Source organism: Pelodiscus sinensis, chromosome 8, assembly GCF_052426305.1.
Source record: "Pelodiscus sinensis isolate ZL-2025 chromosome 8, ASM5242630v1, whole genome shotgun sequence".
NCBI lineage: Eukaryota > Metazoa > Chordata > Testudines > Trionychidae > Pelodiscus > Pelodiscus sinensis.
Window position 1 is genome coordinate 37,875,273 of NC_143059.1, and position 26,430 is coordinate 37,901,702.

Genomic DNA, 26,430 nt, shown 5'->3' on the forward strand with positions numbered 1-26,430 from the left:
ATCAAATCTAGAACATAATCTCCCCTAGTGGCTTTCTTCAACTTCTGAGTAAAAAATGGTCTCCAATACAGTCCAAGAGCTGGTTTCTTTGCCTTGCTGTGTTATTTGCTAACTGATACCTGGGTAGTTCATGGTGTTGGGACATCAAGTCCTGTGCTTTGGGTTTTGTTTGTTTATAAAAAAAAAAACCTCATCACCTTCTCTTTCTAATTAGGTGGTCTGTAGCAGACCTCTGCCATTGTTGTTTTTTACCCATTTAGCCTTACCCAGAGACTTGCAACAAGTCTGTCTCATACTTCCATTTGAACCTCAGTTCAAATGTGTATGTTTCTGATATAAGGCAACACCACCTCTTTTCCTTGCCTGACCTTCCAAAGCTAGCTGTAGCCTTCTATACCAGTATTCCAGTCTTGTGTATTATCCTTCTAAGCCTCCGTGATGCCAGCTTAGCATTTCTAGTTCTTCTGCTTATTTCCCATAACTTCTCCCATTAAGTACATAGACATCTAGTACAGATGTGATTTCCCCCTTTGCCCCCATATTCTCTCGTCTCTTCTGTATCCATTCTATAACTACCCATGTTGCTTAAAAATCCAGTCCTTTCTCAGCAAATCCTAACATCATATACTGTGAATCCAACTTAAGACTTCCCTCCATAACTATGATGATTTTAACAAATCAGTGAATAGTGGACCTGTTCACACACTCACTTAGTGATCTGTCTTAGCAAAAGAAACAATTTAACCAAAGGAATGTTGAATCTGTCATCTTCTAGTATATATGATCAAGCACTATAAGATACCTACATGTTCAGTGTTTTGTTTTCAAAGAGAGTAATAAAATCCCTATGGAGGTTCTAGTTAGAAAAAAAGAGACACTTGTCAGATAATTTGTATTCAAAACAAAATACCATTGTAATAATTTAACCAAATATTCTTGTTACTTCAGGATGCATATATGGTCATAAGTCCCTTAAGATTCTTGTATTTTCCCTACCCTCTGTTTTGTGACTTTATTTTTTTTGGGGGGGGGGGTTGTAATATCCACCTCAAGGATGGTTTTGAGGTAAACAGTTAAGGATCAGATATTGTGTCATTTGAGCCATAAGCACTTACAGATGTTCTTATAAAAATTCTGTATCTTTAAACAAATGGTCAGAGCCCTATTTAAAGTCTCATTGTGTAAATACCTAAATATGTTAATGATAATTCAGTCTCTGTTCTCTAAGATCTGCTGTCTTTACCTCCACTTGGTTGTGATTATTTCACTGAAAGATAATTATTAATTTTAGGAATGCTGTTTATAGATATGTATTGATTAGAGATGTGGAAGTGTAATCATTTACAGAGGCACCAATGCAAGGAGACAGGTGGGAGTCAGTGTTTGTGGGTAGCCAGCTCCTCATGTGCACCGGCTGTCAGGGAGCCATCCTCCCTCATGTAACTGTGTAACCCAGCAGTGGGTAATAATTTTTGGCCAGGGCCACTTCAAAAAAATTGTCCCTCCCCCACTAGGCACCCATGACCCTGGCAGTGCAGGAAGAGGCTTCGCAAGCTCCTCCATCCCCAGGCCAATCAGGCCTTGGGGGTAGGGGAGTGCAAGAAACCTTCTCCTGCCCCCGCTTCGTCCCTCTCCCGGAGAACACTACTTGCAGGGTGGGAGAAGGGCAGAGGAAACTTCCCACAGCTCCCTTGCCCCCAGGCCAATTAGGGCTTTGGGGTGGGGGTTTGTGTGACATCGTCTCCTGCCCTGTGAACAGCACATGGCACTTTAAAGTGCCTGGGGATGGGAGAGCAGCAGGGCTTCTGCGGGCCTAATCAACCCACTTGGCGGCAAGATATGGCCTGCGGAGGCCCTTTTGCCCTCCCCTGGTAACCACTGAAATTTTTAGTGGTTACACATTTACTTTAATAAACACATTTTAACAATCGTAGTATTGATGTAGTTTCTAGTAGCTTTTATGATTCCCTTCCACTGTATCTCTTTATCTTAATGTTGTATTTCAAGTGCTATTTTTTTGAAAATTTACAGTGTCTAGTAGGATTTTAATTTGACTTATTGAGTTGAAAGTAGAATAGGGTTCATAAGAAAAACCAACTCTTACTTTTCTATTGGGGCAAGGATAAAGAAATATATAAATGAAAATTGTCTTTTTAATTTGATGCTAAATTATCTCCTCAAAGTAACCCACAATATGTACGTAGCCTGCTTTAGAGAGATTCAAATCCCAGGGGACAGTAACTAGGGAGAGTTTTGCAGTTAACAAGCAAAGCAAATGAATTCTCTCAAGGGTCTTGTGGTACGTAAGACGATGTAGACAAGAAGTATGAGTCCAATTGTAAGAGGAAGTATGACTGACTGAAGAGTACAGGCTCCAGTTTTTCTGTGGCTCACTTTTTCAGGGTGTGAAATTTCCCAAAGGTCTTTGTCAACACCAGATAAGGAAGCTGAGGCTACTCTGAATTTCCTAGACAAAGGAACCTTATATATCCTACTCTTGACCAAAAATATGGAAAGGCAAGGCAGGTGTGCTGCCTTTTGCAGGAACCATTTCAGATTGTCAGTTATCTGAAGCAGAACTTCATTATTTGATACTTTGGCTCCAGAGATAGCAGAATGTGTCTAAGCCCTGTAAAGTGTACTTGATGTTAGAAGTAAAGGCTGCCAGCTGTTTACTTCTTGAAGTCCAAGTTTAACCTTCCCAAAAATAGACAAAAGATTAGAAGCATTCAAAGTAGTGGATAGAAGGTAACACATTAATTCTGTTACCCGGAAAATGGGTTTATCGTGTATCCTCTACTTTTGGACCTTGGTAAGCAAAATATAAGGCTTTTTGAAGATCAGCATAAAATGTATTCATACAAACAATACTTTCAGTGTCAATAATTATTATAGTATATCTACTTCATCCTTTTTGCAGTTACAAAGAGACGTAGTATGCTTTAACCCGTGGTTGATCTGGAATGGCTAACTTTATTGTGCCTAGCTATTCTAAGTTGGACATGAAAGAATTCTTTTGACAGGAAACCAGGGAACTTTCCTGCATGTTCCCATCGAAAGAGACACTAGCATCCACATCCAGTGCCTTCTCAAAGGCAGTTCTAACAATAGTTTGGTCTGGAGAAGGCAAATATATACTGCTTAAGCTATGGCGCTACTAGTAGGTATCGGTTTAGTCCCAGATGGAAGCAATCATGGCATGGTTTTAGTTAAGGATGTTTCATTCAAGGGCCCTTTTTAGCATCTATCCACATCTTGATGTTTCTGTCCTTGGAGGAATAACTCTTTGAGCCAGTAGAGTTGATGTCAAGTTTGTTAAACATAGTTCTATCTGAATAAATCAATGAGTGTGAATTATTTTCTGAAATGGTATCTCAGAATAGTTATAATTGGATATCTGACTTTTTTCCAAGTAGTGTCCATTGTATTGCATCTGAATGATCCTGGCTGACCAAAGAGACTGATTTAACATATTTGAGTGATAGCCTATTTTAAATCGGATGTCCTGAATCTGGTAATATTTGCAACTTCTGCTGTTATTGTGCTACTAGAGACAGTGTTGGAAAAAAAATATTTCAGGTTCTGCATTTCATAATATACTATTAATGTCATGGTGCAAAAGTAAAGGGATAATGGGTAATTTGGAGTCAGCTCGGGAAACAATCTAGGCAAAAATGTTCCACATGTGTGTTTTGCAATGTTGGATCTTTGCATTCAAGTCTGTTTATTTTTGCCTTCTGCCAACTGGTATAGAAACACCATATCCAGGTATTACAAACTCTGGCTCACATAACAGTAGATCATCTTGTGTGGGCATACACTTGTTTAGCATACACACAACAAACTAGTTTCCTTGGGAAACAATATAGATATCAAGGTGGATAAAATTTGAATTTTTAAAATAAAATCTAAAATTTAATTGGATTTTAATATAAATTTAGGTTTATTTTTAAAACTAACTTATTTATAATTAAATTTGACATGACAACCTATTTAAGGCCTGAATTTCCTCTAATCTGTTAATCATTTGAATTCAAATATTTGGTACATATTTGCTTCCAAGATTTAATGCAAATCAAGTCACTGAATTGGTAGAAGTCACTAGCAAAATATTTGGCACCGGGATTGTTGAAATGCTAGATCAGCTTTTTGACATCAACAGCTTTGTCTGCAGGTGCAAAGTGAATTTTTTTTATTTCAGTTGATTCAACTGGTTTACCTTGCTGACTAGTTCATTAAAACTTAAGAAACCGTTTGAGAGTTGAAAAGGCAGGAAAACTTGGTTTTTATTCAGACACTGGAAGAGAAAGATAAATAAGTCTGAGAATAAGATCTAGTTTTAAGAGGGTCACAGTGACCAGAAAGTCAGTTCAATTAACACACTACAGATAATTTTAATTTTGTTAGTTTTAAATGCAAAAACATTTTTTATCTTGTGTGTCCAACACACAAACGTTAATTAATATCCAAAGAGATCTTATTACAAAACACAAATAAAGTCTAGTAAATAAGAAATGCTTCATTTACTGTTGTCTAACAAAGGTGAGTTACTTGCTTAACTATGCATAGATATGACGTCACCTTGGTTAGCAAACAGAAGTACTAAATTTAGCATAAAGTCTCTATTTGCAAGTCAACATGTTGGAATGGTTATCTCACTTGCTTTAGGAAAATAAATACAAATGTGAAACTAGATTAAATTGGTATAGATCAGGGTTTCCCTGTTTGCAAATTGAAATCACAATTAAAATCAATCCACCCTAATAGATTTCTCCTCTTTTTTGTCATAACTTTCTTCAATAAGGTTAAGCAGGTATACCATGGACTTGATAAAAACTCTACTACTTACGCAAGTCTATGATTTTTATTCTTTCTGCTTTAAGCTTTGTGTGCCTATCGGTTTGTTAGGGCTTCAGGCATAAAGACCACGTTCTTTGGCAATAAGATGAGTTATAATTGCTGTCTGGTCTGAAAGAAAATTGGTCTTTGTTTCCAAAATTTGTCAAGCTGCCACTTGGCAAGATTGGCACCTGGTTATTATCTTCAAGAATATTTGTTTCTGCATTGATACAGCATTCAGCATATCAACTATTACTATATAACTATTTTCCCCTTGGTCTGGTCTCAGTGTTAGCTGTCTTGGTAAGGATTAGAGAGATGTCTCTATAAAAGTGTGTTAGAGTGGAAATGATATAATAGAAGAGGAAGCTGTTTCCTATCTGTATCTGTTTTTCAATCTACTCCCCCATTCTGAAGCCCTGCCAAGCTGTGTGTTGGTCATTTTTAGTGTCTGGGCTATGTTTCTGAATTTAAAGTCCAGACTTGTATTAGGAAAATATTTAAAAGCTGCTTTAAGAAATGGATCTGATAAAGCAGCCTGAAGTCAAAACCTTATCAGACAGAGTTGTCAGATAGCTACTTGTAGGCATCCATTGTACAGGTACCATAAGCGGAATGGGAGAGCGGGGGTGAAATCTGTAATATAGAAATGTTTGGAGTTGTAAAAGGCCTTCATTTTGCAGCATTATTAAAAAGGAAAAAATTAGGGCTGTCAAATGATTAAAAATAATTATGATTGTGGTTTCAATAACATCATTACACAATAATAGAAAATGACCAAGTATTTTGGATGTTTTCTACATTTTCAAATATTGAATTCAATCAGAACACAGAATATTAAGTAATACAGTGCTCACTTTATATTTTTAATTATAAATATTGTCACTATTAAATAGAGAAATATTTCAAACTTCACCTTATATAAGTACTATAGTTCAATCTTTCTATGGTGAAAGTGGAAGTTACAAATGAAGATTTGTTTTATGTAACTGCACTCGAAAAAGTGCACAACTTTTGAGTAGGGATATAAGCGACTAATCGACTATCTGAGAAGCGAAAGCTTATCGGATAGTTGACTAGTCTCTTGACTAGTCACACCCTTCGCTCCCCCTGTTGTTGCTTCCTCTATCAGAGACAGTAAGGGAGGGGAGCAGGAGTAGTGCTGGGGGGAGCCAGTTTAAAAGCCAGTCGTGTCTCCCTCTCCCCCTCCCAACAGCACTGTCTCTGCGGGGAGCAGCGGTGTAGGTGGGAAGTGGGCATGAGCCGGGAATTAGCTGATTCCTGGCTCTTTCCCACTCCCAGACTCTGTTCCTCTGCTTTTTAAATTTATTAAGAGCCTGTTGGCTCTTAATACATTTAAAAATCAGAAGCTCAGTTGGGGGAAGGGTGCTGGTGTGAGCTGGGACAGCTAATTCCTTGCTCACACTTGCCCTCCTCCTCCCCCCAGGCCCTGCTTTAGCCTTTTAAATGTATTAGAGCTGCCATTTAATGCATTTAAAAGGCTGGTGCGTAGTTGTAAAGGGGAGGGGGCAGGGCGGACCCTGCATGAGCTGGGAATCAGCTATCCCATATTGCACTGGGTCACTTCTGCTGCGCTTTAGCCTTTTAAATGTGTTAAGAGCCGACAAGCTCTTAACACATTTAAAAGGCAGAGCTGCAGCAGGGTTAGCTACCCTGCTGTGGCTCCCCTGCTTATTGACTAGTCTATGGGTTGATTAAACTAAATTTAACATCCCTAATTTTGAGCGTACAAGTCCACTCAGTCCTACTTCTTCAGCTAGTTAAGGCAAACACATTTGTTTACATTTTTTGGGGTAATGTTGCCTGCTTCTTATTTACATGGTCACCTGAAAGTGAGAACCAACATTTTGCCTGGCACCATTGTAGCCAGCATTGCAAGACAACTACGTGCCAGATATGCTAAACATTATATTTTCCCCCTCCTGGTTAGACCATTGTCCCAGAGGACATGGTTTCATGCTGGTGATGGATTTGTTGGATGATGATTCAGAGCAGTGTGGCCTGACACGTTCATTTTGATCTGGTAACAGAGGGTTATCTTTATTGATGTTTTGGGTTCTGCAGCTTCTGAATCAGTGTTGCTCTTTTAAGACTTCTGACAACATGTTCCACAGGTTCTCTTGGATTTTGGAAGGCATTTCAGATTCTTAAACCTTGTGTTGAAGCTGTAGTTGTCTTGAGAAATCTCTCATTGATGCCTTCTTTGCATTTACCAAATCTGTGAAGGTGTGTTCTTAAATTGAACAGCATATGTTGGATCATCATTCAAGACTTCCATAACACAATATTTGGCAGAATGCAGGTAAAACTAAGGAGCAGGTGACATTGTTCTCCCTCAAGGAATTCAGTCATAGATTTAATGTTATTTTTAATTAGCTTCATCAGCCGGGAAGCACATGCTCTGGAAGGATGGCCAAAGCATAAAGGGAAATACGAATGATTGGCATATCTGGTACTTAAATACCTTGTAATGCCAGCTATAAAATTGCCATTTGAACACCTGTTCTCACTTGCAGGAAATCTTATAAGTAAGAAGCAGGTATTTCCCACAAATGTAAATAGACATGTTTGTCTTAGCAATTAGTTGAATCAGAGTACGTCTAAATGGACTTATAAGTGCTTATGTTTTACATTGTTTTGTTTTTTAATGCAGCTATGTAACAAAAACCTACATGTGTACTTTGTGCATAAATGATAGACTGCACTACATTACTTTTCTGTTGCATAGTGCAAATATTTGTAATAAAAATAATATAAAATGAGCACTGTACACTTTGCATTATGTTGCATTTGAAATCAATATCTTTGAACATGTAGAAAACCTCTCAGTATTTATAATTTTTTGTTGGTATTCTGTTGAACAGTGCAATTTAAAATTGTGATTGACAGTCCTACAGAAATTTGTTTCAAGTCAAATATAGCATACCTCTTCAGAATTGAGATGTTTCCTTAATTAACATGTTCAGTTGAATACCAGTTACTAAGACCAAACTGTTTGTGGACGTGCTTGTGCATGTCTGTATGCATGTATCTGTAATATGACTTTTCTCAGAAAACAGTTATACCTATTTTTTTCCTATTGTAATGTGAACATTAATATGCACTAGTTCTGTTTTGAATCTGTATATAACAAACTACATTATATATTGTTTTGAACTCTATAATTCTCTAGGTAAAATATTGATCATCTTTGTCACTAATTTTTGTTCTGAAAATCATAAAAATGAATAAACCAGAATATTTTTGATTAACTTATTGCTGCATTAAAATTTTAAAATAGTTACATTTAGTTTAGAAAAGTTATTCAACTGTTTCTCCAAATGATCATTTAATGCAGAGGTTTAAAATAATGTAGTTGAACAATCCAGTAATGACACGGAATTGGGCTAGTTGGCCTAATGTAATCTATTTCCACTTCTTTTTGTGAAACCTCTCATAAATGGGTTTCATAGTGGAAATAATAATGGCACTAGAATTTTATAGGCAATGTTAGCAAGTATGCCTAAAACCTACTGCAGACTTGAAGTCTTGTAAATGTAGGTGGTTCATGTGGCCTTCCCACTAAATATATGGTGATACTAATTGAAATCTTTTTTTCTAAAAAGCAACATGATGCTGTAGATTGCTTTGTGGACCTTAAAGCCATTTGAGTTTTTATATTAATTTAATATATACAATTGAGGGTAGCATTCCATATTTTTATTACTGAAAACCTTACATTAGGAAATATGTACATGAGTTGAAGGTAAGCAAGACTTGAAAAATCCTTTAGCACAATGTAATAGAAGCTGGACACCATGCTGTTAAGCTTTTTCATTGCTTCTCATCTCATGTGATGTGCTGCATTTGAAGTTTTTGCAAGAAAGGCAGAGCAGGTATGGTGCTGTGTATGGGAAGATGAAAAAGTGTTCCATGTAGATCATTGGTTTTCAAAGTGCGACTCAGTACTGGGTTGCAGAAAGTAAGGCACTGGATCACCTTGCTTAGCACCCAGGGACCTTGGTAGCCAGTTAAGTCTGGGTCACAACCCACACTTCAAAAACTCTTGGCCAAACGTGTTCTGCGGTACAGCATGGTGTCAGAAGTGGCCAGCAGTAGGACACAGGACTCCCCATGCTGCTTCTGCCCTAAGCACCAGCTTTACTGTAGATTAACCAGAAATCTGGTTAACCAAATGGGAGGTGGAGAGGGTCCGTGCTTGCAGAATAGAGCCATGTGTAGCTGCTTGCACGCCACAGCCTAGGAGCTGGACCTGTTGCTGACTGCTTCTGGGACAGTGTGGTCCAGAAAGCCAAGACAGGCAGGAAGCCTGCATTCGAACCTCCTGGTCACCAGAAACCATGGTTGGTAAGCCTGTACCCCAATCCACTGCCCCAGCTCTGAACCCCCACAGACCCAGAGTCTCCTGCACCCTAAATTGCATAGCCTGCATCACTAGCCCTGACCCCATCCTGCACCTCAACCCCTACCCTACCCTCCTACATAGTGAACTTCTAATCCCCAATCCCACCCCACAGCCCTCACCCCAGCATCCCTACCCACTGCCCCAGTCCTAAACCTCCTGCTATACCCCAAAGCCCTTATCCTTAGTTTTGCTGAGTGTTAAGCATGAACATTTCTCTTCAGTTGGGTCACCTGGAAAAAAAATGGAAAACCACAAGTACAGATGACCTCTCCTCTCCTTCCTTTCCTCTCAACTTCCCTACCCTCCAAAACAGGAATTAGTTTGGGGGCAAGTTTTCCCCTTTTCTAGTGGATTTAGTCTTTGTACTAACAGGTTTGGGATAACTTTTTCTAACCCCTAATTTCCAGTAATTAAGATATTACCATTAAGATGCATAAATGCTAAATTTGGGTCCACTGTGACTTTTTATACTTAGAACTGGTTTTAGTAATTTTATTTTAATTGGCTCCTGCCTATTAATGTGAACTAGTAATTAATAATTGATGGATTGTTTTTAAATTTGTTCTCTCTTTATTTAGGGAGTAACTATTCCCAGTCAGAGACGCTATGTGTATTATTATAGTTATCTGTTAAAGAATCACCTGGATTATAGACCAGTGGCACTGTTGTTTCACAAGATGATGTTTGAAACTATTCCAATGTTCAGTGGCGGAACTTGCAGTAAGTACCCTTATTCTGTATTAATGGTTCTTGTCTGCTAAAATGTGTATGGTTCTTGTCTGCTAAAATGTGTAGGTATTTGCATATGTAGAGGTATAGGTATTTGAATTTGTATATAGTTATGTAGCTCCTTGTGATTAACATTACATCCCAATGCCCTTACATCACAGAACCAACTTATCCTTTTGAGTGGTAGAATGCCATAGTAGTATAAGGAATCCTGTTTAGAGACTTGAGATCTGTTGGATTCCAATCCTGACTATGCACTCTTTTATCTTTGAAAAAGTTCCATGTAAGTTGTGTGGCATTTGTCTTAAACCACCGTACAAACAGGTGCTGTTTCATTAAACTTTAAATTGGGAAACATTTAAAGTGGTTAAGAAGGGTGTACTCTCTTTTTGTTGCTTATTCAAAATTAATTAAACACAGCAACTTCACTTTTCTGCAGTATTATTTCAGTAAAGTTTTGGTTCTGTGAGAGTTATGTAGTGTCTCAACTACAAGGAGATTCCCATGATTGTTTAACCAACACATGACATTTTTCTTCTCTATGGACTCTAAAACGTGTGATTCTGCTGCATACATGTTTATTGTCTATTTGCTGCTTTCTGAAGGAAGGACTTATTTCAGAGACTTACAAAGTTAACGCATCTAGCCAGATGTAATTCTGCTTTGGGAATATGCTATGTATTGGGAAGGAAACTATCCGATGACTTGAGTTTAACTGAAAATCTGTATTCACCCTTGTCTTTAAGAGTGTGTTTCAAAGTAGTAACATCCATTCATTTTCTATTTATGTACAAAAATGTTGCTTACCATCATTTCAGTATTGGCATTATAGTAAGGGGCAACAGACTGAAATTAATGCCATTGTAAGATACAACTTGAAAATGCATAGACTTAAAGTAGCCAAATGCAGGTTTTTATAGAGGTCTATAAAAACTAGCTTCATTTGCAGGAACAGGAAGGGAGGTGACTGTCTGCAAACAAAAGAAAAACCACCAAAATGGTAAAGTGAAGATTAGAGATGTATTTGGAAATCTCTCTCCTCAGCAAAGTGTGGTCCTAATAGCATTAACTTTTTATAAGTCTTAACATTACCTTGAGCAGGTTTTCTACATTGTGTGCATAATAGGTTTAAACTTGTACTTTGATAAGCTTCTCTATTACTTCTACTTCTGATAAGTTAACAAATTATTAGACACATGTATTAATTACCACTGTGTGTTTTTCCTCAAAGTGTAGTTTCTTTGAGGTTTTAAACCATTTCATGTAGGAAACCTGTAATTGACTGCTTTTTAAATCTCTGTATCTGTTGTGATTAACTTCAGCAAACACTGAGGCTACATTGGCAAGAATTTGCGAAAATACTTTTAACGCAAGATTTTTTGCGTTAGAGTATTTGTACAAGAGAGCGTCTACACTGGCATGTGCCTTTGCACAAGAGATGTGCTTTTGCGCAAGAGCATCCATGCCAGTGTAGATGCTGTCTTGCACAAGAAAGCTCCGATGGCCGTTTTAGCTATCGGGCTTTCTTGCACAAGAAATTCATGTTGCCTGTCTACACTGGCCTCTTGCACAAGAACAGTTGCGCAAGAGGGCTTATTCCTGAGAGGGAGCATCATAGTTCTTGTGCAAGAAGCACTGATTTCATACATTGGAACATCAGTGTTCTTGTGCAAGAACTCCCTGCCAGTGTAGACAGGCAGCATGTTTTTGTGCAAAAGCAGCTGCTACATCATGCCAGTGTAGACAGGCAGCATGTTTTTGCGCAAAAGCAGCTGCTACATCATGCCAATGTAGACACAGCCTGTGGGCTAAAACTTACCACCCCTTCCAGGAGTTCTGAGGTCCCTAACTGCAGGATCCGTGTGGCATTTCTTCAGAAAGAAGAGTGGTGGCAGGATCTGAAGACTGAAGATGAGGTTTTGAGTGAGGAGAGGAGGCTGTAAATGTCATGCCATCCAGCGCTGTAAATAGGGATCTGGCAATAGACTCTGCACTTCTTGGGCTGCAATAGTAGATTCAAAGTGGCTTCACAGTCTAGCTCAAGGCTAGCTCCCTAGCCCAGTGATCAGCCTGAATTAGACCTGAAGTGTGTTTCTAGACTGAAAAGTGATTCTGATAAATGTTGCTGGATTTCATGTTGTGTATTGGTGATTTTTAGATCAGATAAGCTTTACTATTTGCAAACTAAGCATATCTAACTTCTGTCCTTGGAGACTTAACTTGAGCTAAAAGTTAAGTGAAATTACTAATCACTTCTAGATCATGACTAGCAGTAAAGTTTCTGTGGGCTGGATTAATTCAGATTTCATAGTACTATCGTCAGTGTGTCTATACATTTGTTTAACATTTGACACAGTAATTGGAATTAAGTTAACCATTCTGTTTACTCTTAAATCAGAGCAGAATCCAGTTTATTCTGGAACAACTGAAATTCAAGCAGAAGTAAAAAGTAAAAAACTGTTTTGTCATTAAATAAGCAGATACTAGTAGGTACTACTATATATGTTTTAAATATGCAAAGGGATCAGGCTGAAGAAGATACAAGTGACTATGTAAAAATGGTATTATAAATTAGAATATAGAATGAAATACTAAGAATTTTATTTTACTGTTATACTTACTGTAACAAGGGGTGGGGGCTTAAGGGATACTGCTTTAGAGACAGGGCTGCTTACAGCTCATGACTGGAGTTCCTCTGCTACAAGGTACAACAAACCAGACAAAAAGAGAACTTCTGTTCACCACGCTGACTAACAACAAGTCACACAAACAGTTTCCTCACTCTCCAGTTCTTGTGTCACCACCTGTAACACTTCGTGTACTGATGAGATTCTGAAAACCAATCTCATAAAATAAAAAGGTTCTTCCCATCCCAGAGGATCAGCCACATTTTAAGGTCAATTTATAACTCAGTCTTGTTAAAGCACATTTCTCCAATCCTTTAGTAACTTGAAAGCTAAAGGTTTATTTATAAAAAGGAAGAGTTGAAGTTAAATTGTTAAAGGAATCAACAGTGGTAAAGTTCTTGGTTCAGGCTTGTAGCAATGATGGACTAAACTGCTGTCTTAACCAAGGTCTCTGGAGCATATCTGCAGCTTGGAGGGGCCATTCAGTCCTTGGTTTAGAGTAGAGCTACTCAACTTTGGAAGCCATGGGGGGGCCACAGTGATACTCACATCACATGCTGAGGGCTGCAACTTAAGTGTGGTTGCATATGCATGCAAATTATATATAATATATATATATATATATATATATATGCAAATAACTTCTTTCACACTGATGTGTATGAATACAAAGCACTTCCCAGAATGCCCCGGTGCTCCTGTCACCTCCTCCCCAAGGGCTAGAAATGCCAACACCCTGTTCCCATCTGTTCAAGCCAGCCTGTCCACTTGCGTGTTTCAGTGCTCACCTTGCTGTTGTGGAGTGTGTTCCCAGTGGAGGAGGCCATGTTCAAAGGATCCCACCCCTGGGCCATATGTTGAGCCCCGTGTAAACCCAAACCACACCATGGGCTGCAAACAATGGGCTCTGGGCACTTGTTGAGTAGCCCTGGTTTGGAGCTTCAGTTTGTAGCAAAGATACTACAGAGGTAGGTAGCAGGATTGAAGACAAAATGGGAATTTCCAGGGCTTTCTATATCCTTTGCCATATCTAGGGATTCCCATTGTTCTTGCGCTGGAAAAGTACAAGTACAAGATGGAGTTTGTCACATGAGCAGGCCACCTATCCATATGACTCAGTTCTTTACAGGTAGAAGCCATTTCTCCCGTCATAGTCTGGGTTTTCACATTGGATGTGGATTGGTACCTGTCTAGGCCCATTGTCAGTCCAAGTAGTTCTATTCAGCCTGAATAGTTCTTCACCATACGCTGGCCAAACGTCCTGTTGTGGTCTCTGAGAAGCAAACATTTGAGAGACAAGTTCATAGCCAATAATCATAACTTCATATTAGGGATGTAAAATCCCATTTAATTAGTTAACCACTTAAATTTTAATGGGTTAACTGATTAAACGAGGGTGAGCAAGGGAATACTGCCTGCTGCCCTGCGCTGCTTCTGATGCAGGGGCAGCAGCACAGGGCAGCATCAGCCCCTGTCTGCAGTGGGCCCAAGCTCCCCACAGACAGTTTGCTCAGATTCTGTGGTGCATCCTCTGTCCATGGGGAGCTCGGACCCCGCTGGACAGATTTAGTAGGCAGCCTCTGATACAGCAGCAGCAGTGTGGAGTGGCAGTGGGCTCCCAGGAGTGGGGCCAGGAGTGCACTGGCTGTTGGCCCTGCCCCTGAGGACTATCAAATAGTCATGTAACCACTAAGATTTCATGCAGTAACACAATTATTCAGATACCCGATATCTAACTTCCCTAATACCAACAGCATCATCATAACAGCGAATTACCAGCTCTTCATAGACACGGCATTTGGTACATACTGTGCAAGATTTGCCGCAAACATGAGAGTGGTTGCAACAGTGATCTATCTATATGGCCACATTTCAATCAGCCTCACACTCAGTGTACAGTAAAACTCCAGTTGTCCAGCATCCAGTGGTCCGACACTCCTGATAGTCCAGCACCACCTGAAAGTGCTCCAGGCAGCTGGACAATTGGCGCTGCTCTGCCCCGGGCTTCCCCGAGTCGGCCGCTGGTCAGTTTCAGCAGCGGCTGACTCGAAGTCTGGGACAGAGCAGCTGGGGTGCTGCTGGGTTGGTCCCTCAGTGTCGCGCCCCCCATCTCCTTCACAGCCCCCCTGTCCAATAGTCCGGCATATTTGATAATCCAGAACCCCCTGGCTCCCAAAGGTGCCGGATTATTGGAAGTTTACTGTATATCAGTTTGAAATTCTGACATTGAGAGTTCTAGGGTTCTATTAAGTGACGTTTCTATGCTTTAAGCTATGAAAGATCTTTCTGCGAAGTGGTGATTTTCTTGTTTATCGTATCACATTGGATAGTTCTAAATAAATACTTTTAAAATCTGTTTTTCATATTGCAAATTATAACCTTTTGTGAATCTATTAACCCAGGTTTTGGAAGTTAAAAGATTTTACTTGTGAAATAATAGCCTTTTATGTTTTACCCTGCAGATCCTCAATTTGTGGTGTACCAATTAAAGGTAAAGATATTCACCTCTCCTTCAGGACCCCCAAGACGAGAAGACAAATACATGTACTTTGAATTCCCTCAACCATTGCCGGTGTGTGGTGATATCAAAGTGGAATTCTTCCACAAACAGAACAAGATGTTGAAAAAGGTTTGTTGTCTCTTTGGAGGAAAATATAGTAATGCTGGTGGAGTGTAAGGGGAAACTGGGTGCTTCAGTTGTAGGGTTTGGGTCTGTTGGGAGTTACTCTCAGAGTTGAGAGTCGCTGCAGAGCTGAAGCCTCTGATATCCTCTTTGCCAACATCCTGCTACAAAACCAATACTGGCTAGTATGAGAATTCATTAGAAAGAAGGATCATTTGGGTGTGGAATGTAGATAAAAAGTATACTAGAGAGAAACGCATGCATTGGCATATAAATGTGATGATCTGACTGAGGCACTCCTGTTCTAAAAAAGAAAAATGCAACCACTCTTACATGGTGGATTTACTTGAAAAAAATTTATGGAGAAGCATCAAAAGGGCTAACCAAGTACCTGAAAGCTTAGTTCAGTCTCCTCAGGAGTGAGAGGTATAATAATGTTTTTTAACTTGTAGAGGAGAGGGAAAAGGTGAGGGCAAAAGCTTAGATGAACTTGGAACACTTGCTTATCACTCTTTCATAAATAGTTCTATATTGAATTGCCAGCCATTATTACAACTTCACAGTATATGGGCAGGATTTATGGCCTAGATATGCTTAGATTTAGGGTAAGACAAAATAGAAGATGATGATATTGGAGTAGTTTAGGAGACAAAAAGGCAAAGAGATTGTAAAGCAAGGAGATAGATGTATATATGTGGCTGTAAAATGATTCTGATGACTGTGAATGTGTGTATTGAATACATTGTGGTGGGATGTAAAGGTTTTATCAGCTGAATTTGTGGATGGATAGATTACTGGTAGTTGTCAAAGCTATGAACTAATTATGCATGTTATACAAACAAATATTGTTAAACTGTGTGATAGTTCTCCATGTATCCTGTATTCTCTGTTACTGCTTTACAAATACGTGTAGATTTAAAAATTTTTTTATTTAAGCAGGACTTTTGTTTCTTCCTCCCTGTAACCGGATTTGCCCGTTACTGTGGGGTATGCTTGTTTATTAGGGTTATTCTTACAGGTTGATAATTCTGTTAGTATGAAGCTTGTGTTACATGTGTTCTCGTATAGCGCTTTAGTTCTCCCTTACGCCAGTTCTCTCCCAAAGGAAGTTCTTTTGAAGAATCTAGGTTCCCCGGGAATGGGTTCTTCCTACCCTAGAATCAGATGAACCACACAGAGACTCGCACATGCTACCAGAGCACATCTGAGAGAGCAGTTAATCAGCATTCTCAAGCTGACCCCTTATGTCCCTGGACTCACTAGGCTGGGCTGCACAGCAGTGCCCCTCATGTGCCCTTTGATCAGGGATGGGCAAGAGGCTGTCAGCGTGCCTTGCTGGGACCCTTAAGTATAGCACAGCAACAGCCACTTAAAATGTGGCTGCTCTAGTCTGGAAGTGACAAGGGAGGCTTTGTGCTCTGTCTCATCCCTTAACAAAATCTCTCAGCTCCCATTGACCAGTTTCTAACCATTTGCAGTTGAGATTGGCTGCCCCTGATGCCAGCAAACAAACAATGATGCCTCCTTCCCCCCTCCTATCCCCACCCAGAGCAGAGCCATGTGCAGTAGCTTGCGACTGCAGCCTTCAGGTTCCTTCAGGGCTGCTGACTGGAAGCTGCTTAGGTAAGTGAGTCCCACGCAGAGCCTGCCTCTGGCACTCCCACCCTCTCTCCCTGCCAATCACCTGCCCCAGGCCACCACCCAAACTCTCTGTACCCCTTTCCTCCAAGTCACAACTCCCTCCCCGACCCTGCACTCTCTCGTACTCCTTTCCCCTGAGCTAGAATCCTTTGGCACCCATACCCCCTCCCTGATCCTGCATCCCATTGTCCTGCCCCATGTCATCACCCAAACCCTCTGCACCCCTTTCACCCAGGTCACAACTCCCTCCCAGACACTACATCTCCTTCTAGAGCCCCTCTCTCAGGGCAGAATCTTCTTCTGCACCCATACTCCCTCCTCAACCCTGCACCCTAGGTCTCTGCCCCAGCTCACAATCCCCTCATTCACCCAACCTCCTTCTCAGACTCCACACTCACTTCTGCACCCCAGTTTCTTACCCCAAGCTCCCTTCGGCACCCAATCTCTGTCCTAGACCCCACACCCCCTTGGTAAAGATGCAGCCTTTGACCACTTGCCAAAATCTTGGGATGTCCCCGATTACAAATTATTGCCCACCCCTGCCTTGGACTCAGTGGTCTGGGTTAAACAGCTCTTTAAGCTGCCACCTTCATATGGCTTTCAGGTTCAGCCACAACTGTTGTACTAGTAACCCCCTTTGAGCAAACCCCACAGGATTTTGGGTAATACAGGGATCTTTAGCTTATATACAATAAACTTTGTTGCAGAATGAACTGGGAAGCCAAAACAACACCCCTATGAGGGTGGGAGGGGGAAAAAAGCAAAAAGCAATGAGCTTAGCAATGAATATTGTTTCTTTCTATGTAAAAACCATATAAAGGGAACCAAACAAACAAAACAGTTAAAATATTAAATCCAACTTCAGTCTGATTACAAATGTTAAGTCTAGCAAACAATAATTGATCACAAAAGGCAGGTTCAGGAGCCTATACCTAGAGAGAGGGGGAGAGATATCGTTCATGAAGCTTAAACTGGTTGGGGTTCCCAGATAGTGATGGTAGAGGGAATCCAGAGTGCTGGAGACAGGCTGAGCAGAGCCTCCAGCATGATGAATATGGAGAAGGTGAAGTTCCAGTGGAATTGATGCAGAATTCAGATCCAGGCATCAGAACATTTTACTTGAACATGGATAAGGGTTTTTATAGGGAAACAACAATGGGTCAAGAAGAAGACACTTGTTTATGGGTAAATGGATGGCTGAAGAGTGTTCTAAAGTTGTTTTGTTTATGCTACGCAATTAAAACTGATCATTCCTACCTGTGGGTCATGTTCTGTCAAGGGAGCTCATAATGCAATTAGACAGTTTAAGTGTTTTGGATACCAGTAGAGGATTTATTACTAAACTTGGCCTGATAATTACTGATGAAGGCTGGCATGCCCACACCTAGATTAGCATTTGGAGCAGAGATTTCCCATCTGGCAGTGCTTTCCGGCTTTCTGTAGTCCGCTGTTCAGTGTGGTTCTTACTTTGGTAGTGCTATTCTCCATTCCATTGTATGCTAATAGTCTTTCTGTCCTATCTTTTATGCAGGTAAGTTTAGAGGTGTTTCTTAAATCCTATCACCCTTGTCTGGAGGGAGGGGTTTAGGTGGTTCTCCTCCTGTCTTTTCATGCTTTGGTTTTGGTTCAAGCAAGGGTGGGGGGTGTCTTCAATGAGTACTATGCCCTGATTCCCCAAGAATATATTCCCTGTTAACCAGGTACCTGAGTTCAGGAGAGACTATATAGGGCACAGAGAGCTGTCAAAAATTTTAGAAATGTTTAAAATTTATTTTCTGAAATTAAGGCATTAATATAAGGTATGTTGGTACATATGGAGAAAATAGTATCAAGAGGACTTCCAGTTGTGTAGCCTAGACTAAAAAAGGTGGACATAGAGGAAATAGAGGAAGGGAAGAAGCAGTATCCTTGTCTTATGATTTCCTCTTAGAAAAGTCTTAAAGTATCAGGAAGTGTATTTGAAAGTAAACTTTAAAAAAAAAACTCATAAAATATATGTGCACTTTTCTCATACCTGAATCTTAGCTCTTTAGCATAAGCTGGAACTTTCCCCTTTTTTGAGAGCAGTTCAAGGTTTGATTGTAAGCCAGGCCCCCTACTGGTCACTTCATGACAGCTCCTCCCTGGTATAATTCCTTCTAAACAGCTGTGAATGTTTACATTGCCTCTGGACAGCCAAGTTGCTCTCCATGAAGTACAGCATGTCATCTGCTTTTACTTCAGGAGTCTAGTGATTCTTCATTTTTTGTGCTTCCTTCCCGCAGTTACAATATTAAATTTGTAGGTTCTGTCACACTTAATGCTTACATGTTTCTCAGCGCTATTTTTAGCACAGAGCCAGAACTTCCCCCCCTTTCCCTTGCAGCAAGGGGTACAGATCAGTAGTAAATGATGAATTCTCTAACTTGAACTCGTTAAACAATAATTTGAAGACTTCAGTAACTCAGAGGTTAGAGGTCTATTACAGGAGTGTGCATGTACGTTTCTGTGGCCTGCAACATGTGGGAGGTCAGACTAGAAAATCACAGTGGTTCCTTCTGACCTTAAAGTCGGAGTCTGAGAACCAGGGAGGACAAAACTCTGTGCCTGGAAAGTAAAACCCACTTACAGTCTAACAAGGTATCAGGCAGAAAACTTTTCCCTGTTGCACTGCAAGGAAAAATCACCATAGTCTGCTCCCAGAAACTCTTGGGCCCGCTTCTTGATTGCTCTACACCTTATATAGCACTGCCATGTTCACACTTGTGGCATGGATGTAAATGACCCCATGATGTAAGACAGTGGAGTCTCTGACATGTAGATCCTGCTATCTACTTTTTTATAGCCTGCCTATCCAAGAGGTCAAGGAATGAATAGAAGAATGAGTAAAGCACTAACTTTTTCTTGTCTCTTACTTTAGGCATTAATACCACAGTGTGTTTCTTCACCAGCATTTATAGACTGCTCTGGTTCTCTAATACCCATGCAACAGCACAAAAAAAGGGAGAAAGCAAACTTGAATGTTCTCTCCCTCCCTGCCCCCCCCCCCCAAAAAAAAAGTACAGGTAAATCTGTCGTCATACCTGTAATTGCCTTCCAGTGCAGCATAGGAGACAAGTTTTCTTCTCTTCTGCAGAAGACTCCTGAAATAGTTCATATCGTTCCTAACAAACCAATGGCAATATTTTGTTCATCTCCAGAGTTTTATAACTCTGTAACATGGCGTCCCCAAAGTCCCAGTAATCTTCCACTTACTACTCAAATCTCAATAGTCCATTGAGAGCTAGTGAAACACCACGAGCTCAAGTGCCAGCAGTATGCGAACATCCTGCAACACAACTTTTGTCAGATGTAAATAGCAAACTCAGTTTTCTCAGTACTTAGCTGAATTCAGCAGCTAGCTAACACACAACCCAAGCAAGATAAAGCAATTAGTAAAAGGAGATTTTCTGTGCTATTGGATGTCCAATTAGCATGATATAAATTCTCACTTCCATCCTTCATTGTCCACGCTATTTGAAATAAAGCTGGCCGCAGTTATGAATTCAGGCTTTATTATTGCAACCAAATTTATAGAAAAATAAAGCAAAAAAAAAAAAAAAAAACCCTGACAAGACTCCCAACAAGTAGACCTTTAAATAATAACAGGTTACTCTCTTCATGGCCATGATCTCCCATGAAACTATCATCCACTTGACAAGTGCAGGAACTCCCAGAAGCAGTAACAGTGGCTATAAAATGGAAAGCTTTGAGAGACTCAAGATGTCATCTTTGCCCTTCCTCAGTTTCTTTGCACACCCATTTAATATTATAACCTGTAACGTTAATTAAGATAGGAAAAAAAGATTATGATCAAATACTAAGGAGGGATGGGATGAGGGTTAAAAGGAGATAAGCAAAGGGAGCGAATAGAGAAGGAAAAGAAGAAAGTACAGTCAGGCAGCAGTAGAGACCAAAAAAAGCAAATACAGTATTAGAACTATATGTACAGTACTTAAAAAAAAAAAAAAAAGTGAAAGCAGCATTTTTAAGTAGAGATGTTGACGGTAAACTGGTAAACATATGCCTTATCAGCATGCTTATCTGTTGACCCCATAATGGGGCCCCGGTTGGCAGGACCCCAGCCGTAGCGGGGGCCAGAGTAGCCCCCACTGCCGGCAGCTGGTTGTTGACCAGTTAACCAAATGGTTTAACCAATTAACTATTCTGGGCTGGTTTTACATCTCTATTTTTAAGTCAGTGTTCAGTTGTAGATTTCTGAGAACACAACCATAGTTCCAACCTCCATTCCTGAAGTGTTCATGACTTCGAGGTTCTGCTGCAGTGGTCCCCAACCTTTTTGCGACCAATAGCACATTCATGTTTTAAGAAGAGTGTGGTGGGCACCAACAATTTTTCAAGGCTTATTTTGTACCCAAAGAATTTTTTTTAAATGTACTTTTTGACCCCTGTTAACCATGCCCCTGGTCCCCCATTAGCCACACCCCCAGCTCCCATTAGCCATGCCTCTGGAGGCAACACACTCGGGGCAAGATGGACACATGACCAAAAGAAAAGGTGTCATGTGACACACACACCTCTTCTCCCCCCCCAATACTTTTCCCACCATCCTCCTACCAATAGGGATTAGTTTGGCCCCCACCAAACCTCCCTCATGCAACTATCCTGCAATTGCATTAACCCAATATGTGTGACATTAACTCGGGGGTGGAGAGGCTGGGGGAAATGTTCCCTCTAAGAGTTTCCTCTCATGAGCAGAATGAATTTTGTGTTGTGCACTGGTACTCAGTTCCTGTGGCTTGTTTGGATGTGCTACTGTGGCACCCAAGTTATTTATAAATATCTTCTAAATCTCTGCCTTTTCCCTCTGCTTCCATGTCTTCTCCTCTTGTTCCATCAGCTCCCCTGGTGCCTCCTGCCCCCCAACCCCTCACCCTCCTCTGCTGTCCTGACTCCTGCCCTTCTCACTGCCCTCAGCCTTCCTGAGACCTGCCCCCTCCACCAGCCCTTCTCTCCCCCCCTATGCCCACTCCTCCAGTAGCCCCACTCTGATCATGTGACCTACCCCTCCTCATCCCCTCTTCCAACACCTTCCTTTACACACCTTCCTCTCTCCTCTGGTGCTGGTCCCTCCCCTGCAGGTGTCTGCCTTTCTGCTTCACCCACAGAATCCCCGGGCACCTGCACCTTCCCTTACCCCTGCACTCTCCTGGTGCCTCCCCCTTCCCTCACTGCTCCTGACCCCTCTGCCCCCATTTCCCTCAAGCCCCCCTGTGCCCTCACACATGAATTGCTCCATCCCACCTTCCTCATGCCCACCCCTTCCTTCAAGCCTTCTCCCAGCACCTCCCCCCTATATCCTCCAATGCCCTTACCCTCTCCTCTCCCAGCATCACCCTGTCCCCCCTCCCACTTCCCCTCCTGCCCTTTTCCTCTTTGTTTCCACTTGCTCCTTTCCCCCCCCCCCCCCCCCCAGCATTTGTCTCCTCCACCCTGTCCTTTGGTGCCTGCCCCTTTCTTCTCCTGACCTGCCCCCCTCCCATCAGCACAAGCCCCTTCCTCTCCCACTCCTTCCCCCTATTTTCTCCATTCTCCCCTCCCCTCCCCTCTTCCAGTTTGCAGGGCTGGAGTCTGCTGCGATCGGGCCCCAGAAGTCCCCGCAGCCTGGGCTCCAGACCACGTGCCGGACCTGGAGCTGGGCTGCTCGGCGTTCACAGCCCCGGCCCATCACAACATGACTGCCCTGCCTCTAGCCAGGCTCTGCTTCCCCACGCCTCGCTCAGCGTGCCTCCTTCCCCGAGCTGCGACTGGCTGTTTTTAAAAATGGTGCCGCAACGCCACAGCCCTGGCTCCACCCATCTGCTGCTGCCCAGGTTGATGGTGCATGCTTGCGCCTCTTGCAGCTGTGCCCGTTTTCCCTTCCCCCAGCCTGGTACCTTCCCCAGCCGGCATCAGCTTGCTTGTCTCCTCGCCAGAGTCCCTCGGCCCAGTAGGGTCTTCTGGCAGGGCTGTAAGTGTTAGCAGCGCCCCTACCGGCTCTGGTGCAGGAGTGTGGAGCCCGGTGGCTCAGTCCCGCTGGGCCAGTCCGCCTCTGCATTAGGATGAGCTGGCAGGCACATACAAATGCCCTGGCAGGGACCATGGCACCTGCAGGCACCGCGTTGGGGACCACGGTTCTATTGTGTATTGGAAATAGGAAGCCTGCAGAATGTTGGTTTACTGCATTGCAGGGCTTAAATGGAGCAATTAAGGATAAGGACACTGCTGAGATGCTAAGTGGCATCTTTGCATCAGTCTCCCTCAGGGTTGTTTGAAAGATACCTGCCACAGACCTGATCTTGTTCGTTTTTCAGGCCTTTGTTTTAATTGGACATCTTGAACTTCCTTGGCTTTCTGGGAGCCTTGCATTCTGTGCCATTGAAGAAATGAAAGTGGGTAACATTTGAAGGCCAGTAAGGGATATGGCTCACATTCTACTGCAGTTGCTTTAGTAAGGGTTAAAATAAATCTTACAAGTTTAGGTAATTTTACCACTTTTATGATGCTGTAGCTTGAGAGTCCGAAAAGGTAGTGTCAAAGAAGCAGAAGATCTTAAGTTAAGTAACTTTTTCCTTATTTGAACATAGTTGGTTATTTGCTCTGAAACTTATTTAACTTTCTCCCTATTGTGTCTGAAGAGCTTCTTCAGTAACTTTGAGTGAATTTAGTTCCAGAATGACTGAATATTGTCTAATATGAAATTTAGATATTTTGTAGGCTTCCCTATCAAGCTCGGTGACCCTTCGTCCTTTAACATTATGATCAATAAGCAATCACTATTCTTTTAAAGTGGTGGAGACATACCACATAGCACTGTGAATCTTTTAAAAGTATTGTATAGTCATTGAATGTCAAAATTCTAGAATTACATATGTAAAAATATTTTAAAGACGACTTGACGCCTTCTTTTTTAAAGTCTGTGGATATTTTAAAAGCTCCAAATACATGCATAGAATAAACATTGAAAACAAGTTAAATGCACAGCTTCCTTAAATAGCCCTATTGCCCACATAGGTTAAGGATTTAAAGGTATGATTAATTGGAGTTGGTTATCAGTAAAGCATTGCAAATCTGCATGTACCTGCTTTATACCCATGGATATCTGCACACCATTTTTGTGGATTGTAGCTTGGACAAGGATACAGATTTTGTATCTATGCAGAGCTCTGCCGCACGCACACGCTCAGATGGAACAGTTGTTACCCAGCCTCCAGATTCAAGCTCAGCTTTCTGAATCGGTCAGCAGCAGCAATAGCCCAGTGTGCATTCTGGAAGTTGTAGTTCTCAGATAGCTTGAATGTAGGAGGTTAATTACAACTTCCAGAAGGAAATGCTATCCTGTATTTCTGCTCACTGAGTCAAGCACTGCTGTGTGTTAGAGCCACTTCAACTGAATAGGAGCATCAGAGAGGCCTCACACACACACACACATACACTGTGCACAAGGGCTAAGGATACAGTCTCCCTACCTGGAGTGGGAAGGAAGTACAGCAGAGGTGGAGTAGGTGGTGGGAGATCTCTGGGGAGAAGTGGGATGTGGCTGGGGGTTTGGCACACCTGTGTCACTAGTGTGGGATAACCTGTGAAGCTGTTCGCAGAATCCTGCAAATCCACAAATATCCGTGGATATTTACATCCTAGATCACAGATAAGATGCGAATACAAGTTTTTATATCTCTGCAAGGCTTTAGTCTATCGGGGCATAGTGCAAAGCCCGATTCAATAGATTGAACTCAGGAGTGGACTTAGTTTACGGATTCTAAGAGTGCCGTCCCCCAGTTCTAACATACTAATCGAATGACTGTTAACCACCTCAGCTGACATAAAATGTTGGCCATGTAAGACAGTTATGTCCAGGATCCAGATAACACGTTACTTTCAAATTGTGGCATTCCATATGTAATTTTATTTGGAAGCTAAGGAATGTGAATGCAGCCATTTGATATTGTTTACTGAGTGGTGATCCAAATTCTTCAATATAGTATAGTGAATTTAATAATTCCATTGGTAAATCCACAAATTGTACATACATGCAGTCCCTGGGTTACGTACAAGATAGGGACTGTAGGTTTGTTCTTAAGTTGAATCTGTATGTAAGTCGGAACTGGCGTCAGCTGCTGCTGAAACTGATCAGTTTCAACCGCGGCTGAATCTGGATGCCAGTTCTGACTTACATACAGATTCAACTTAAGAAACCCAGCCATCCCCAAGTCAGCTGCTGCTGAAACTGATCAGCAGCTGATTCCAGGAAGCCCGGGGCAGAGCAACTCTGCCTCGGGCTTCCTGTAGTCAGCGCTGGTCAGTTTCAGCAGCGGCTAAATCAGGACGCCTGGGGCAGAGCAGCTGGGGTGCTGCTGGGTTGCTCCAGTAGCGTGGCTCCTGGGCACTGCTGGAGCAACCCGGCAGCACCCCAGCTGCTCTACCCCAGAGGTAGGCAAGAAAAGCCTGGTCTTCTGGGGGGGGAGGGCACTAGCTGCACCCCCCCCAGCAGACCAGGGAGACGGGTGGCGGGACCACCCAAGTCCTCCACGGCTTTGCTCCGTCTCCCTGGTCTGCTGACCTGGGAGACGCGGAGCAAAGCCGCAGAGCATGCGGGCAGCGGGACAGTGCAGGCGCACCGCGGCTGTCCCACTGCTGGTGTGCTCCGAGGCTTTGCTCCCCATCTCCCTGGTCTGCTGGTCAGACCAGGGAGACGGGGAGCAAAGCCGCGGAGCACGCCCGCAGCGGGACAGCCCAAGCGCGCCTGGGCTGTCCTGCTGCGGGCGTGCTCCGAGGCTTTGCTCCCCGTCTCCATAGTCTGCTGGTCGGGAGACAGGGAGCAAAGCCGCGGAGCACGCCTGCAGGGGGACAGCTCAAGCACGCCTGGGCTGTCCCCCTGTGGGCGTGCTCCAAGGCTTTGCTCCCCGTCTCCCTGCAGGCCAGGGAGATGGGGAGCAGCTTTTCTCGCCCCGGAGGACGGGGGCGGCGGACCGCGGCGCATCTGGGCGTCCCGCCACTCCCGTCCTCCAGGGCGAGAAAAGCCTCGTTTGTAACTGCGGATCCGACATAAGTCGGATCCGCGTAACTCGGGGACTGCCTGTATAGGCAATTTTGGCCATTGTTTTAATCTGTCTTCTAATTAGGGATCTGCAAATCCATCCTATATTGCAAATTTCCTTGAATGCGAGTATATCTTCTGCATAAAGGCAAAAATAAACACACCTGCAGGGGAAGCTGTGTGTGTGTGTGTGTGTGTGTGTGTGTGTGTGTGTGTGTGTGTGTGTGTGTGTGTGTATATATATATATATAATGTAAAATGGTGAAGGAATAGTTGCAGCAATGAAATACAAAGCCAAGGAATGCAGAAACCAAGGTTTGACCAAGAGTCTGTTTTATTACTCTCTGTAACACAAACAGTAATACACTAAAATTTTTAACAGAAATAAAAGATTTTTTGCTCTAAGGAAATTTTGTATTGCTTCACAGACACAGAGCTATCCCAGAGGAAGCAGTGCCAGCTAGTGAAGTATTCCTGCAGCTTAAGAAAT

At 42.2% G+C, this 26,430-nt stretch overlaps 1 protein-coding gene across 2 annotated transcripts in view; it reads left to right on the forward strand.

The window, feature by feature from the left end:
- The window catches only part of PTEN (phosphatase and tensin homolog), a 91,155-nt gene that overhangs the window by 54,770 nt on the left and 9,955 nt on the right, over positions 1–26,430 (forward strand). For both annotated transcript variants that reach the window (XM_014572722.4, XM_075935085.2), the window contains 2 exons: positions 9,844–9,985; positions 15,084–15,250. In XM_014572722.4, the coding sequence (XP_014428208.2) occupies positions 9,844–9,985; positions 15,084–15,250 (309 nt within the window). The remainder of the gene's footprint in view (positions 1–9,843; positions 9,986–15,083; positions 15,251–26,430) is intronic.